Source organism: Lonchura striata, chromosome 6, assembly GCF_046129695.1.
Source record: "Lonchura striata isolate bLonStr1 chromosome 6, bLonStr1.mat, whole genome shotgun sequence".
NCBI classification, from domain to species: Eukaryota; Metazoa; Chordata; class Aves; order Passeriformes; family Estrildidae; genus Lonchura; species Lonchura striata.
The window spans coordinates 7285917-7298100 of record NC_134608.1 but is presented as its reverse complement, the minus strand read 5'-3'; the positions used below and the strand labels follow the sequence as shown (position 1 = coordinate 7298100).

The window sequence follows — 12184 nt, the reverse complement described above, 5'->3', positions numbered from 1 at the left end:
TCAAGACTGAGCTCCCTGAGATGCAATCGCGGCATCTACGGGATTTGCATGTTTCATTAAGGAAAAGTAATGACACAACTTCAAAAGCAGCCTAGGAGAGGAAATGTTCTCCACCAACTATTCTAAACCAGAGGCTGCACCCTCAGAACAAAGGCAGGGTGAAGCTCTCAGCCTTCTCTGCTGCCCTGGGTTTCACCTGAGTGGAGCTGGCCCTGGGAAGCTTTGGGGGGCTCCGGCAGCCCGTGCCTCGGGGGTACATGCTGGGATGCACAGGGCAGTGCAGCAACGTTTAGTCCGTGTGAATCCTCCTGTTACTGGCACAAACACTGTAGGAAAAAGCTGTCTAAAGCCCTCTGTCCCTCCTGGCAATCGCTGGGATTTGTAACGCGTCGCTTTTCGGACGCAAAGCCAGCTATAGGCGCCGGGGCAGGATAACCAGGGCGGGGTGATGGATGCAGGAAAGCTGGCAGCAGGCAGGCAGGCGGTGGTGCCGGGCACCGGGGCAGGACGCGGCGCTGGGCGGGCGGTCGAGGCTCCGCGTCCCGTTCTGCCCGCAGCCCTGCCGGGAGGGACCCGCTCCGCCTCCGGCGGAGCCCGCAGCCCTCGGAGCCAGCAGGGCAGGCGCCCCAGCCTGTCATTAGGGCCGAGCATCCCCGGCAGGCTGTTCTCCCGATCCGCTTACTCATCGCGCTGATGCTCGGGGTGCGGGCGCGCACCATTCCTGTTGTGCCTGTTGCACTCGCCAGCCGGGCCCCAGCCCGCTGCTGCTGCCCGCAGGCTGCCCCACGCACCTCGGGGACGCGCCTCGGCCGCCCCTGCCCTGCTCCAGCTGGGAAATGGAATGCAAATTGTGTTTCAGGCTGTCGGGGCTGCGCCGGAGCCCGACGCCTCCGTGCGGCGCAGTCGGGGAGGTTTGGCAGGCGGGAGCGGCGGGGGCTGCCGGCAGCATCCCGGGATGCGCCGCTCCCCCTTCCCGGGGATGCTCCGCGGAGCCGCGGTCCCTGCTTCCCAGCCGGCTGCCATCTCAGCAGGCTCCCGTCACGCCGAGCTGTCACCGCGCTGAGCCCCGGCACAGCAAATGGTGAGAGCGAGCGTGACGGAGGGACGGGCGCTGGGGCGCAGAGATGACAGCCATCCCTCTCCAGATGGAAATCTGCTCTCAGGGACAAGGGCAAAGTGATGCCTGGTGTGGCCGTGCGCCGGTCAGGAGCCGGCATTGGACAGGCACCTCTCGAAAGGACAGCGGTGCCTGCAGAAGGGCACCTTGAAACGGGGGTGCCACCTCCTCCAGATTAAAGAGGTTTGGAAGGCACATCTCTGCGAGGTCTAGCTTGAGGACTGACAGGGTGACTGCCAGCTCGAGCTGCAGATGATACTTTCATCTTAACAATCTGAATTGCAAAACATGTTTTCTTACCATCTCCCTCCCTTTTGTATCCAGCCTGTTTGACAGTTTTTATATAACAAAACCTACTTTAAAATGCTGGGCTCGGGTATTTTTGCTGAAATCCACTTTTTGCCTAAGTGGACTCTAACCCCACAGCAGAAAAATCCCATCATCTGACACAGAACTGCACTCTTCACAATTCTCTGCAAAAAGAAAGACATGTGAAAGCTGTGCCTCCTAAAAAACATTAACCTATATTGCAGCTTAAATAACTGTAACATCATCTGATTAGGTTTTCTTTAAAGTCACATTTAATGTTAAGATTTTGTCCATTTGAAAATGAAAAGTATTTAATTACTTTAGTACTACCCAACAAGAGCTGACAAGAAACATTTCTCTGGGAAATAAAACTGCAGAGATAAAATCATATTAAAGCAATTATTTAAATCAATCTGTTTCCTTGGAGCAGTTCATTTTGAGTTACTCATGTTGAAAGCTTCTATCTATAACACAGGAAACATTAGGGCTTCACTGCCTGTAAATGGGTTTGGCTTCCATCCATCCATCCATCCATCCATCCATCCATCCATCCATCCATCCATCCATCCATTATCCATCCATCCATCCATCCATCCATCCATCCCAAGTTCAAACCAGGATTCCTGCGTATTTTGTGAATTTATTCAATTTCTTACACACATTTGTGGAAAAAAAAACCCAAACCAAACAACCCAAACCCAACAAAAACAACAACAAAACCCCCCACAACCACATCATCACTTTTCTATATGGTGCATATGAGACTGTCCATGATTTGTGCAGGGATTGCACCTTGGATTCAAACACCAGACTCCTGGCTGCTGTGGGGTCAGTCCTTTGAAGCCTATGGAGCTGCCATGACCTTCAGCAGCTGGAGAGCTGCCCCTGAGCATTTCTAATCCATTTCTGGTGTCCCAGGGCAGGAAAGAAAATGCAATATTTTGTGTCATCATTGTCTACTGGCAGCTTCCACAAGGAACTTTTCAATGGATACACTTGTTTTCTGCTGGGCTCAGTGTTGACTTAACAGAAAAGCTTTTTATCCCCCTAGAAGCCTTTCTGGGTATGAGTTATACTATTTAAACACCCTTTTCTTTGCTGCTAATATAAAAAAGCTGTGGGAGATGAAAATACTTAAAATGACACAGCAAAGCAGGGATAGGGAACTTGCTTGATATAGACCTGAATTGTCCCCACTGAGGAGAGCAATGGAAACATCTGGGACAAAAGCAGCAGCACAGGCTGTGGGGTGAGCAGAAGAATCACTTCCATAATTCAGAGGGCAGCAAGCAATGAATTTCTGGGTAAGGAGCCAGACAGCTCAAAAGCAGGCTGAATAGGGCCATAAAAATGACTGGATATCAGGAAAAAAATCTTCCCTGAGAGGAGTGTCCAGCATTAGAACAGGCTGCCCAAGGCAGTGGTGGAGTCACCAAACCTGGAGGGATTTAAAAAATATATAGATGTGGCACTTGGGGACAGGGTTTAATGGTGGCCTTGGCAGTGTTTGGTGATCTTAGAGGTCTTTTCCAACCTGAATGATCCTGTGATTCTATGATAATTCCAGATTATTTTAGCTGTTGGTGAGGATGATGGTCCTTAAGTCAGGCCACCTTTGGTGCTCTGTCACAGCCATGCAGCCACATCCTCACAGGATCCCTGGCCCAGCACTTTTTCACAATAGTAAATTTATCATTCCTTCTATGAAAGAATAAATGTTTTATTAATGTTCTACTCTCTAATCATAAGGAAGGAGTAGAGAGTCTTAATTAAGTCATTAACAGCTGTTATGAGCCTATATTTTGTTCTGTAAACCTGAAAGAATAGATAGGATTAATACTATTAAAAATTTATAACTCCCTTCCCCCATATTTTGTGTGTTTTAAACTGTGTCAAGAAATTACATGAAGGATATTATTAAAAAACACCAGTTAGGGTGTGGGACCAATTTGATCTGCTCCAGAAAGTGCCAAAGCACCAAATCTGCTGCTCCCCCTCCCAAACTGCCAGCCCCAACCTGAACGCTGTCAGCACCACCCTTGTCAGTCTGCAGAGCCTCAAACATTTTCCTCTGGTGCCACAGGGTATCTAATAGGGAATTTAACCTTGGGGCAGCAGGATGGCTTTTCTTAGCTGCCAGAGATTTGTGACCCTTCACAAATTCCTTACAGCAGTCCCTGGGCAGGCAGGACTCTGCAGTAGAAATGATTGACCCGCAACCGAAAGGAAATGTCATAGAAAGGGCAGAGGGGGAGCAAGCCTCCAAAGAATTTGGATCTGCCACCAACATTAAGATTTCTCTCTGCTCACTGTGTGACTGCCTGAAAAAGCTGGACAAAACAGAGCACCACTGTGAGTTAATCCTTCCACATATAAAATCTCTCCATAGCTGCCCACGCAATCACAAGGCAGGAAAACAACAGGTACATTCAGCTTTAATGAAATAATCATCAGTTCTATGTACAGCTATAACAGAGGGAAAACCAGATACAAGAGAGGATGCAAACCCAACCCCTGACATGGAGCAAGTCACAGGGCCGGGCTGGACTAGGCATTTCTGCCATTCTTCTCCTTTTTTGAAGACGTGTTTTGCCTAAAAGGCAATACTGAAATAACACCAAATCCACCCAGAACAGCTTAGCAGACTGACAGAGCATGACAGCCTGGCCCTGTGGGGTAATTTTGTGTTTATTTACTAAAGCTTGGACTTCCTTCTCTGCAGCTGACTCCAGTGGGATCCCACAGCAATGCTGCAGCCCTTTGCTCAGCACCAGCCTGCCACAGTGCCCGGTGTAATTCCATAAGCCTCTCCAAGCATCAGAATGGCTCTTCCCAGGGTGCTGCGACAGCTCCAAAGGTACATCTAAAAGTCCTTTAAAAGTCCCTTTTTCAAAATTATGGCAAAATACCTGGAAGGACCAGTATGAAGTACAAAGCCATTAAAATTGTACACACTGAATTATCAATAGCTGATAACTTAATAAACAAATTCACAGGGAAAAAAATACACTTTTTTTTTTCTTTACCACCCTCTGGGTTTTTTTAAGTTTTACTTGCACAGAGATGAGATGTGGCTGTTGCTGCTCGCAGTCCTCTCATGACATTAAGGAGATGCTTTATCGAGGTTTAAAACATGTTTGTGCACCAGATACGAGGGACAGCCCTTGTATTTTAGCAGGAATCCAAAGTCTGTGCTGGGAAGGGAGATCTCAGCGCATGGTCAGTGAGCAATTACCAAGCGCGGCTGCTATTTCTGTGCCGGCTGAGAACACGCAGGAGAATTCTCTCAGAGGAAAACACACTGCTTTGCCCACAGCTGGACACAAAATGCCAGCCACGCAGATGCAATCCCACATTATTAAAAGGCCCCTTTCTCCCGGGCAGCTGGTAGCTGGAGGTGATGCTCGCACACACGCTGCGGTGCAAACCCCTCGGGACAGGGCAGTTCTCGGGGTCTGACAGCAGTAGGCTTGTCCAGGCATTTCCCAGCCATGTCCTCGGGCCCTCACGTCAGGATTTTTTTTCCCTGAGGACTTCAGGAAGATTGCTCCAGCATTTCAGTGCGTGTTTCAGAGGGAGCTACGTGGCGTGCCAGAGCCTGGTAGCAGCGAGCCGGGCATAATGCACGATTCCCAAGGGATGCCTGGGCTGGATGAAGGCAGGAAGGCTTCTCGGGGAGCGGTGCGGGACAGGCTGCCGCCAGCAGCCGGGGATGCCAGCGGCACTCAGACCAAATCAAAGCCATCCCAGCGCCGGCAGCACATTGCGGCTTCCCAAACTATGCTGACTGCTAACACGCATGCAGCTCACTGCTATTTATATCGCATGCCACGTATAAAAAAAAATATGCTACATCCGAGGAGAGCTTCAGCACGACAGCGGGACGGGGACGGAGGAAGGCGAGGGAGGAGGGGGCTGCCTGGGCAGGGCTGCTCCCGCCCGGCCCGCGCTGCCGCAGGGAATTCCGCCCGCTGCGCTCCGCGGTGCGGGAAAGGCGCCCCGGCAAACGAGGCGCCGCCGCTCTCCTGGCATTCGCGCAGCCCGGGCTCAGCAAGGCGAGGCTGATGCTGAGGTTTGGCGTGTCTGGAGATGCACAGGCTGCTTGTGACAGGGGGAGAGGCCGAGTGATGGAGAGAGCTCGCTGGGAGCCGCCGGCTTCGTGCCACAGCAGTGACTGAGGTTCGCGGTACGCACACAGCCTGGCAGCGATGTTTTCTTGTTAATATTGCAATTTATGTTTTCTTGTTAATATTGCGGACACTTCGCTCTTCCTCATCTGCAATAAAGCCCCAGCAAGCCTCCAGCTGTTTTCAGCGTACCCCGAATCCAGTCCAGCAGCAGGTCGGGCACTCACTGCCTCTCAGGACCTTGCTTCAAACACATGGTATGTACAGATCTACAGCAGGAACAGCGGGGAAACAGGGCACAGGTGACAGCAGGAATGTGGCCTTGACATAAATGTGCCAATAAATGAAAACACAGTCACTGTAACACCTTAATTTTTCCGCAGCTGTGGTCAGTGGCGCTGTCTGAAGCCCCAGGGGACACGCTGCACTCAGCAGGGTCTGCCCACATCCCGGGATCCGTTTCACACAGACACAGCTGAACGGGCATGCAGAATTAACTACACCTCAGCCCCAGGAGCTCTCCGAGTTCTCCACACACCCCGCAGGCCAAATGGAGCTTGAGATCACTCCTGCTGCCCTTTCTCTCTGGGGCAAGGCTGCCATCACAGAAAGCTGTTGTGTTTATTCTGTTCCAGGGCCATTTCGTTGACCAGCTGCTCTATGGATGACTGAATGGCCGCCTTCACAAGGGAAGAGGCGGTTTCTATGAGGAGCAACTCGTACTGCTCCCCAGTTCTGTGCCCCTGGTCACCCAGACCTTTCTCCTCTGCCTGGGGACCGCCACCAGCCTCGGGGCCCTCTTTTTGACCAACATCAGCATTCCTGTTCGATTTTTTATTCCCTTTTTGCTTTTTTTGGTGCAAAACCGGGGACGGCTCATAGGCCTGGTCAGAGTCGGTGTTGTCAGAGTCCTCGGCTTCGGTGATGGTGATGATGATGCTGACACCAGTGCCTGCATTTGCTTCTAGTATCTGATGGCTGGAGCATTCCTGCACACCTGCTGCCTCTTGCACACTTGCCGCATCCTCCACACTTGCTGCCTCCTGCACACTCACTGCCTCCTTCATACCTGCTGCATCCTGGGCACTCACTATCTCCTGCACACTCACTGCCTCCTGCACACTTGTGGCATTCTGCATGCTTGCTGTATCTTCCACACTCACTGCTTCCTGCACACTTGCTGCTTCCTGCGCACTTGCTGCCTCCTGTGCATTCTCTGCATCCTGTACACTCTCTGCATCCTTCACACTCACTGCCTCCTGCACACTCGCTGCCTCCTGCACACACACTGCATCCTTCATGCTTGCTGCATCCTGCTCCTTCATGGCATCCTGCACACTCACTGCATCCTGTACACTTGTGGCATCCTGTACACTCCCTGCATCCTTCACTCTCCCTTCATCCTGTTCACTTGTGGCATCCTGTACACTCCCTGCATCCTTCACACTCCCTGCATCCTGTACACTTGCTGCATCCTGCACACTTCCTGCATCCTTCACACTCCCTGCATCCTGTACACTCCCTGCATCCTTCACACTCTCTGCATCCTGTACACTTGCTGCATCCTGTACACTTGCTGCATCCTTCACACTCTCTGCATCCTGTACACTCACTACATCCTGCACACTCACTACATCCTGCACACTCACTGCATCCTGCACACTTGCAGCATCCTGCACTCTCGCTGCATCCTGCACACTCTCTGCATCCTTCACACTCACTGCATCCTGCACACTTGCAGCATCCTGCACTCTCGCTGCATCCTGCACACTCTCTGCATCCTTCACACTCACAGCATCCTGCATGCTCACTGCATCCTTTGAACTCCCTGCATCCTGCACACTCCCTGCATCCTGCACACTCCCTGCATCCTGCACACTCACTGCATCCTGCACACTCGCTGCATCACCTCCAGATACCAGCTCACTGAAACCAGTTACAGTCTCCTCGGCTTTGCACTCCTTAGAAAGATTTATGCTCTTTTCCAGTTCATCCCTTTCAGGCACCTCTTTGCAGGTATTAGGGATTTCCTGCCACTCTGTGATTTCAGGGGCATTATCAGGTTGATCTTTAGAAACAGGCGCTTCGGAAGCAACTTCCCTGCCCTCCACATCGTTGGTGGTTTGGGGCAGACTCCCTTCCTGCAGTTTGTCCTGGGCTGTTTCATTAGCTGTCTCTGAAATGGTTATCTCCAGCTGAACAGTGCACTCCGAGTGTTCTTCTTCTGCCTCACGTGCGGGCTGTGTCAAGGGCTCACTCTTCCCAACAGAGGTGTCACTTTCCTTGGCTGTATGGTTGTCCTCTTTCACTGAATCCTGGTCCTCTTTCATTGTATCTTGGTCCTTCTTCGTTGTATCCTGGTCCTCTTTAAGCTGCTCCTGCTTCACCGTATCCTGCTCCTCCTGTGCAGAGACTGGGCTGAAGGATTCAGATTTGCCTGTCGGGGCCAAATCCTCCGGCTCTTCACTGGCCTTATTCACAATACCCATCACTTCATTTGCTTGAACACTGCCCTCTGACTCCTCCACTGCTTCTGAGGGGCTGGGTTTTTTCCTACCTCTGGAGAACCTCACACAGGGCATCTTGACCCCAGAGCTTGCCCGTTTCTTTGGGAGGTCCTGGGCACAGCTCTCCTCAGCATCCACCTCCAGCTGCACTTGGGAATCAGAGGGCACCTTCTTCCGCGAGGAGGACTTCTGCCTTCTCTGAGGTCTGGCAAGGCTTTTGATGGCTGCCCAGGTTCCTTTGGAGGACCGTGATGGATTGGAAGCTTTCACCTCCTCTTGGTCAGCGCTAACACACTGGCTTTTCTCCTCTGAGGCTCCTTCGCACACATCCTTCCCAGCCAGCCCCTTCTTACCAGACTTCTTCCTCTTCTTAAAGCAGAGCATGGAGGGTTTTTTTGTTTGTTCCTCTGGAGGGGAACATGTGGCTCCTGTGCTGGGAGTCTCTGCCTCTCTTGGGTTCTCCATTTCAATTTCCTTAGCTGCCTTCACCATATTTTTCTTTGTTGGTGTTGTGCTGCTGATTTTCCTGATCAATGCTTCAGACAAAAGGACTGCAGAGATGCTCAAAGTGCATTTTTTTTCTCAAATAGATTTCCAAATAACATTAGTTGCTTTGTAACGAGCGTATGTGGCAGTGAGAAGAAGTTCTGCTGGAGCTGTCGCATCCGCTTTATAACTCCCACTTTGCCTTATTATTCACTTTATCACCTCTCCAAGGAATCCCAGGTAGATGTGCAGTTGAACAGGCTTCTCCTTGGCTTTGCTGGCCTCAGTCACTCTCATCTCTGGAGCAACTCACTTCCAGTTGTGCTTGGTCTAACTGTATAATAGCCAGTCCAACATACCTTTTTTTTCCCCCAAAGGATGACAAATCAAGCCAAGAATTAACAATTTTTATTCACCCCACGGACCTGGAAGGAACTTGCACTTTGTGAGCTCTCTGCAATTCCACATTGCCCAGGGAGCTTGATTAAAGCACAGTGGAACCAGCGGCTGTTTTCTGCCCCCCAGTGACAAGGTCAGATGCTGCTTTGCCTTGGCTTTGGTTTCTGCTTCAGTTCCCCTCAGGTGTTGTATGAAATTTGCTGCAAAGCATGACCGAGGCTTTCATCTTTTTATCTGGAACACAATAAATGACTGATAAGACCCATAGAGAAATTTTTTAAAAGTACTAAAAAGTTTTTCCTCCCTAAACATTTCATTCTGGGAGGCAGACCAGGGCTGGATTCGCTATAGCACGTTTTTTTCACTAATTAGCATCAATATCCAAAGGCAAAATAAGGCCATAAGATGTTCCATCAAGGAACATCAAGGCCAGTGATGTTCCATCACAGAAAGTACTGTTTTGCAATTTGATGTGGAAAAAGGGACTTTTAAAAATATAACTGCCCATATTATGGCAAATACTTATTACACAGGCACACACATATTTCCTTCTCCTACGGCTTGCTAAATCCTTTCCCCACTGCTCCATATGCACTTATAGTTCCAGCTAGGGAAATTACACCCTGAGACAGCAGATATTTTTATCTTTAATGCACCATATGACAATATGCAAAAACAGAGAATACAAAAAGGAGGCTTGAGGAATACAAAAGCGAAATCACATGGCAAGAAGGGAGCTTATTTATACTACGTGCATGCCTCCCATGGCAACCTCAATTAACACCGTGTGTGCTCATCAAAGACATGATGTTGTAAGATGTGTGTCAACCTGAGCGGAAAAAAAAAAAAAAAAGCTGTGCCTAGAAATATCATCAGAACCTTTTGGATGGAACGATACCAAAAGGTGTTACCACAAACAGACCAACTTCTGCAGGACGGGCTCGGGGGCTCCGGGCAGGGCTTTACACGGCATTTCGTGCTCTGCTTTTCAGGAGCAGGGCGATTAAAAGGGGGTTCCGGGGCACGCTTCCCCCGCGGCACATCTGGGCTTTTAAAAAATTATGCTAATTTCAATGAGGCTATTTTAAGGGGAAGCCGAGCGGAGCTGTCGGAGCCGTGCGAGCGCGCACCCGCAGCCGCCGGTGCCCCGAGCGCATCCCGCAGCCCGGCCCCGCCAAGTTTCGGGGGCGTCCGCGGGGGCGCGGCGGGACCCGCCCGGGCACGGGGAGCCCCCCACGGCCGGACCCCGCCGGGGGCAGCGCCCGCGGAGGCGGCGCCGGGACCCGCAGCTGCCGCCGGCCCCGCGGGTCCCCCCGAGGCGGAGCCGCCCCCCGCCGGACCCCCGCGCCCCCCGCGCCTCACCTGCAGCCCGGCCCGGCCCCGCTCCGCTCGGCGCGGCTGCGCTCCGCCGCCGCCTCCGCCGCAGCCGCGCCCCCCGGGCCGGCGGGGAGGGCGCTGCCGGCAGCCCCCCGCCCCCCGCCAGCCCCCGGCCCGCCCCCCGCCCCGGCCGGCACCTGCTCGCCGCCTCCTTCCCCCCGTGGGACAGCATCGCGCCCTGCTCGCCGATCAGCATCGCTTTATCGCGGCGGGGAGCATCCCGCCCGGGGGTGGGATAGCACCGCTCTCCCGGCGGGCAGCGGCGCTGCTGGTGGGGCAGGGTAACCTTCCGTCCCCTCCCAGGCTGTGCACAGCAGCTGCAGACCCGAAAACCACCGGCTTCAGCTCGAGGTGAAGGTGCTCCCAGAAATCGAGCCGCGGTTTGTAGTTGGGAGCACAGTAAGGGAGCCCGGAGCACGCCCCGCGGGGAGGAGGGACCGCTCTGGGTTCCTGGCTTGGTGGGAAGGGAGGGGGGCTTGCGCTTGGCAGCTTTTTTTTTTTTATGTGCCACCTAAAACCTTCACAGCTTTCAGCACTCGCTGTTGGAGGTGCTGCAGGAGCTACACCTTTGGAGGTGGAGATAAGGACAGCCAGCTCTTGGCTTCAAACTAATCCATGCTCAAAACACCAGAGAAAGTGCCTCTTTCATCAGAGCCTTTCTTCTCTCCAAAGCAGCTGAGATCTGCCTTTAAAAAAATCACGTCTCCAGCTGTGATGATTGATGGGAGAGCCTCCAGAAAAAGGACTACCCAGTGGAGCTGATGAACTACAGGAAACTGCAGTCGAGATGCCCGAACGTCCCCATTCATCTCCACGGGGAGCTGACGCCCACAAAGGCTTTACAGACATTAACTGCTTCACAGCATGTTTGCACACGAGAAACTGAGCAAAGCAGCACTCTGAACCTGCAAGTGGCTTCCAGGGTAGGCCAGGCTTAGAAAAACACACATGGCCTCCCCCCTCCTCAGCTTCTTCACGGGAAGAAAGGTACAAAATGGATTAGCTGGGCTGAAATGCCAGCCAGGAGGGCAGAAAAAGTGCATTGAGCATCACAAGGAATTGCCTTTTTAAAAGCTCCCCTCTGAGATGTGTTTGCTCGCATTCACACAGGATAATAAACTTCATTTGGAAACAGCTTCTCTCCTGAGGTGGGTGGTGGGTTCTAATTATGATCCACTGCTTTATGAAAGCCAAGTGAGGCCCTTCAACGCAAGGAGCTTTTCCCTCCTTGCAGCTGGAGACAGGAGGGAGGGAAGCAGACAAGGAGGGTGGTTAACGTGAGGCTGTGGTGTGATGGAGGCAAGCTGCCATGAATCCTTTTGGGAGCACTTTGCATGGAATCCAATTATTCCTGATGCTCCAGGGGCAGATGGCAGCAGCAATGGCTGTGGTGAAAGCGAAATAAAAGGCAAGCAAGGGATCAGGTCAGAAGTTGGGTAAGCTGGACAGAAGATGCTGGCTCAGCTGGATCCTGTTTTTTTTCTGTGGTGCTGGTGACATGCAACAAGTCAACCAGCAACACCTTCTCCTCTTTCTTGTCCCCGGCACTACTTAAAAACACAAACCTGTGTTATTTCTTACAGGATGCGATGCAGTGCTCTCACAACAGCACAGCATGGGGACGGATGGCCATAACTCCAGCTAAGGACCAGGCCCACAAATAGCCCACAGAGAAGAAATTTGTACATAATTAGTTTTTTCTCTAAGCAACAGGAGGAAAAGAAAACCACCGAGTACTTAGCTAGAAGAAATTAAGTGGCCTCTGTGACCTATTTCATAGGACAAGACCTAGCTGGCACCCTTAGCTGCAAGGGAGAGTTATTAAAAAAATAACCTATTTATGTATCCATCCTGCAAGAGAA

General features: G+C 51.9%; 1 protein-coding gene across 2 annotated transcripts; it reads right to left on the bottom strand.

Moving 5' to 3' along the window:
* Positions 1-1675: 1675 nt before the first annotated feature.
* AKAP5 (A-kinase anchoring protein 5) lies at positions 1676-10723 on the bottom strand. 2 transcript variants are annotated; one of them, XM_021554484.3, is made up of 2 exons: positions 10460-10723; positions 1676-9179 (listed from the first exon to the last, which is right to left on the bottom strand). In XM_021554484.3, exon 2 carries the CDS (start codon positions 8550-8552, stop codon positions 6156-6158), a length of 2397 nt encoding a protein of 798 aa, XP_021410159.2. In that variant the 5' UTR covers positions 8553-9179; positions 10460-10723; the 3' UTR covers positions 1676-6155. The 2 variants fall into 2 exon arrangements, with proteins under 2 accessions (XP_021410159.2, XP_021410158.2); XM_021554483.2 differs by lacking the exon at positions 10460-10723 and adding an exon at positions 10308-10387.
* Between the last annotated feature and the right edge of the window lie 1461 nt (positions 10724-12184).

Coding starts and splice junctions, on each gene's coding strand:
- AKAP5 (XM_021554484.3), bottom strand. CDS start 8,552: ATGGTGAAGGCAGCTAAGGAAATTGAAATGGAGAACCCAAGAGAGGCA.